This window comes from Amaranthus tricolor, chromosome 7 (assembly GCF_026212465.1).
Source record: "Amaranthus tricolor cultivar Red isolate AtriRed21 chromosome 7, ASM2621246v1, whole genome shotgun sequence".
Lineage (NCBI taxonomy): Eukaryota > Viridiplantae > Streptophyta > Magnoliopsida > Caryophyllales > Amaranthaceae > Amaranthus > Amaranthus tricolor.
Genome location: NC_080053.1, coordinates 19,173,024 through 19,176,752, shown reverse-complemented (window position 1 = coordinate 19,176,752; position 3,729 = coordinate 19,173,024). Strand labels below are relative to the sequence as shown.

At 34.0% G+C, this 3,729-nt stretch overlaps 1 protein-coding gene across 1 annotated transcript; it reads right to left on the bottom strand.

Annotated features, from left to right (window-relative positions):
- Positions 1 to 333: 333 nt before the first annotated feature.
- Positions 334 to 2,395, bottom strand: LOC130817931 (probable E3 ubiquitin-protein ligase RHC1A). The gene is made up of 2 exons (XM_057683906.1): positions 2,118 to 2,395; positions 334 to 1,616 (listed from the first exon to the last, which is right to left on the bottom strand). The coding sequence occupies exon 2, from the start codon at positions 1,525 to 1,527 to the stop codon at positions 556 to 558; it is 972 nt and encodes a 323-aa protein (XP_057539889.1). The 5' UTR covers positions 1,528 to 1,616; positions 2,118 to 2,395; the 3' UTR covers positions 334 to 555.
- Between the last annotated feature and the right edge of the window lie 1,334 nt (positions 2,396 to 3,729).

Here is a 3,729-nt window from a genome sequence, read left to right as displayed (position 1 = left end):
ATTTTCGATTCTTCCAAAAAAAAATATTGGTCTTCCATAAAAAATAGTAACATGCTGTGTACTGTGTTTCATTTGAACACAATTCTCTGGTTGATCCAAAACATGAAGCATTAAAACACAGCAATTCTGCAGAATAATACATTAATACCCTGACCATTTGTAGATCACTAATAGGATCATCACAATGAAAGAACCCAAAATAGCCAAACTGGGAAATGGATAATAAACCGAGAGGATTAGATGTACGCAACCTTAACCTGAAATAGAGGGGTCACGTCTTTAACATATATTTTCATCAGCCAGCATACTTCCACAATAAACAAAACCAAAAGAAAAACAACACATAAGCCAAATTGATTACCAAGGTATGAAATAAAAAGTTCTTGGGACCAGAACCAAAAACATGATCATTGTCTGAGACAACTTTTGTTCCTTTCAACATATTTACGAAAATTTTCTGTTAACATAAGCCAAATTGATTACCAAGGTATGAAATCAAGCAAGCAAACACAGCAAGTAATTCAAGCAGTTGATACACACACATACAAACATAACCTAGTAATCAAAAGGCCAACCACTGTAGTTCATTTCGTGATTGTCTTCATGGCTTGCTGGTGGCGGGTTGCTACGACTACTTGCTGGTGTTGCTACATACTCTCGGCTGCTGCTGCTGTTGTTTGATGAGCGAAAAGGCCACAGGAAAGATAATGGATTCCTCCTGCTCGTATTCTGATCGGTGCTTCCTCTTTCCCGGGAGTTGCTATTAGAGCTTCTTCTGCTCCCACTACTTGAGTTCTGCCCACAATTTACGGGACTTGAACCTAACTCATGGCGACAGACAGGGCAAGAGTTATGCTGAACTAACCATGGGATTATGCAATCAGAATGATATATGTGATGGCAGGGCATTTGCCTAGCTTCAGTGCCCAGCTCGAATTGATCTTTACAAACAGGGCAATGTGAATCAGTCTGAATATGAGCCCGAGTGATCTTGATCGTTGGCATAGCATCGATTGCTGATCGAGGAGCTGGTGGTGGACCTTGCCGATCAACCATTAGCTGCTCTATTAACTCCTGAAGTCCAGGACCCACAAACAAATCACCATTGTTTCCCCGACTAAATCCAATTCCTGGGTTCCCATTGAAGAACATCTCGAACCCACCATGTCTATGAACTGGCATCCTTGCAGGCATTTGCCCTTGAAATATCAACCAAGGGTAACGATCTGAATCCATACCATATCTCCTTCTTTGCCCCATAAAAGCATCCAAAGCTTCAATTAATCCTAACCGATGCTCGGGAGTACTGCTTAACATCAAAGAGTCTAATGCTCCCATAATTCCTAATACTTGATCCGAACTATCTCTTGCACCATAAGAGGTATTATATCCACCAGGATTACCACCTAATTCACTCAAGTCCTGCACAAACCCTCCATCACAATAAGGGCAAACCATCCCTCGAGTTTGAGGGCGAACTGGCTGCCTGCATTGATAACACCAGTGTGTATTTCCACCACTCGACATCGTAAATCTTCTCCCTACTAACAATCACCACTTTTTTCACAATACAAAGATAATCCTCAAACCAACTAAACCAACAACCAAAAGTTATTCTGCATCAAAAAGGTTTTGTTACTCCAATGCTCAATTATAGAATGCAAAACATATTCATAACCAAAGTTAGCAACTTTAATGTAACGCTAAACACTAAACCATTAACAAGAACTCAACTTTCATATACATAACACAAAAATTCAACCATCCATTTGGATCATAATTTGACAACAAGATCTAAATATGACCACATCACAAAATGAACACAAAATTGAAAACTAAATCAATCTAATCATACAAATAAAAAGCTTAAAACTACTGAATCTAATCAAGATAACACCTCATACCCCCCAAAAAGTAGAAAAAACCCTCCTTCCCCTTTTTGAAGAGAGGAAAAAAGAACCATCTAGATGCAATAAAAAGTAGAATTAAACATTAAAAAAAAACTTTTTATAAAACCCATAAGAATAATCAAACACCCACATCATTTCTACAAACAATTTTTATTTCCCATTTTCTAAAATGAAAATATTATATAAATAAATTGAAAGAAAATATACCATTTATCACTATGGAAATCGGAGTGAGGAGAGAGAAAGACCCTATTTTTGTTGTGCAGGAAAGAGTAAGAACGATAGGAGTAACAATGAAAGATTTTTGATGGGGGTAGTAAAGAAATCCTAGATTCTGATAAGCTACGGAATGGAAATTAGTTTTTTTTTTTTTTTTTGGATATTGAATAAGAAGGGACGATTGATTGATGAAGTTGGTTAACAAAAGATGCTAAAATGCACCGGTGTGCGCGTTATATTTGGTTTTAGAAGACCCATATAAGAAGTGAGGTCACCGTATTCGGATTTCGGAGAGTGGAAGAGAGGAAATTCTGTTACCCAAAATTCTTGTGACTAAGTTATTTGATGGACATTAATGATATTGTAAGTAGGCATTTAATATATTTTAAGTACTGCATGTTTATCCGATAGGCATTAAGAATATTGTAAATAGGTATTTAAGATATTGTAATTAGACATTTAAGGATGATGCAAGTAGGCATTAAGGATACTGTAGGTAGGCATTTAAGGATGCTGTAGTTAGGCGTTTAAGGATAATGTAAGTATGCATTAAGGATATTGTAAGTAGACATTTAAAGAATTGTGAGTAAGCATTAGAGATATTCTAAGTAGACATTAAGGATACGGTAAATAGGCATTAAGGATGATGATAGTAAGCATTATGGATAGAGTAAGTAGGCATTAAGTTTTAATGGGTTAGGCCTGAGAGATGTCTCTCAAAAAGACGATCTCTCATGAAACCAAGTAAATATGTTAGTGGTTCATGGGTTATTTAATTATTCTTGGTTTTTTTTAGAAAAGTGTTTTTGTTAATAATTTTGCTTTTCACTTTTTCTTACTCCTCAAAATTCTCTAGATTTATCACTCTAATCACATAACCAAGTAATCATCAACACAATCACTTCTTTAATTTATTAACAATGTCTAAAAGGAGAAGAGCGATTATGAGAATTCCAGTTGATTTCAAATAGGTAATTAAACAAGGGTATTTTTTCCTTACACTTCCTGATTGTTATTTAGAGTTTAATTAATTAAACTTGTCTTTAATCTTAATTTTTTTTTTCTATTTTGTATGTTTAATTGTAGAAACTTTGCTTATTATTGTTCAACCTATGAGATAATGAAGTCAATCAACATTAGATTGTGTTTTGGGGATTTTTATTTTTTTTTTTTTTGTGACTAAGAATTACAAGACAAAGTACAAACAATTAGGTTTGAAATTAACATTAAATGAAGAAGATGGGAGAATTACAAAGAAGAAAGGACTAAAATCTGCTTTAAAATCTATCTATCTATAAAGACTACTAATGAAGAAACGAGACTGACACATGTCAGACTCTCATTCAATATTTTCCCGTTCAATTATGTTGACGGGCAGCTTATTATTTACTGAAAATCATTTCCTAAAATACTAGAATTTATTTAAGGTGCAGAATAAGAATTAGATAGCTTTATTTTTTTCCAATATGATTCCTATATTATTTCCAAACTTAAATGTGACTAAAATGTTAATCAGTATCATTTTTCAATATGATTTCCAATATTATTTCCAAAATAAAAGAAAATAATATTTTAATATAACAAAATTATTTTCCAAATT

Bases quoted from the DNA above. Each gene is read 5' to 3' on its own strand.
- LOC130817931 (XM_057683906.1), bottom strand. From the start codon at position 1,527: ATGTCGAGTGGTGGAAATACACACTGGTGTTATCAATGCAGGCAGCCA.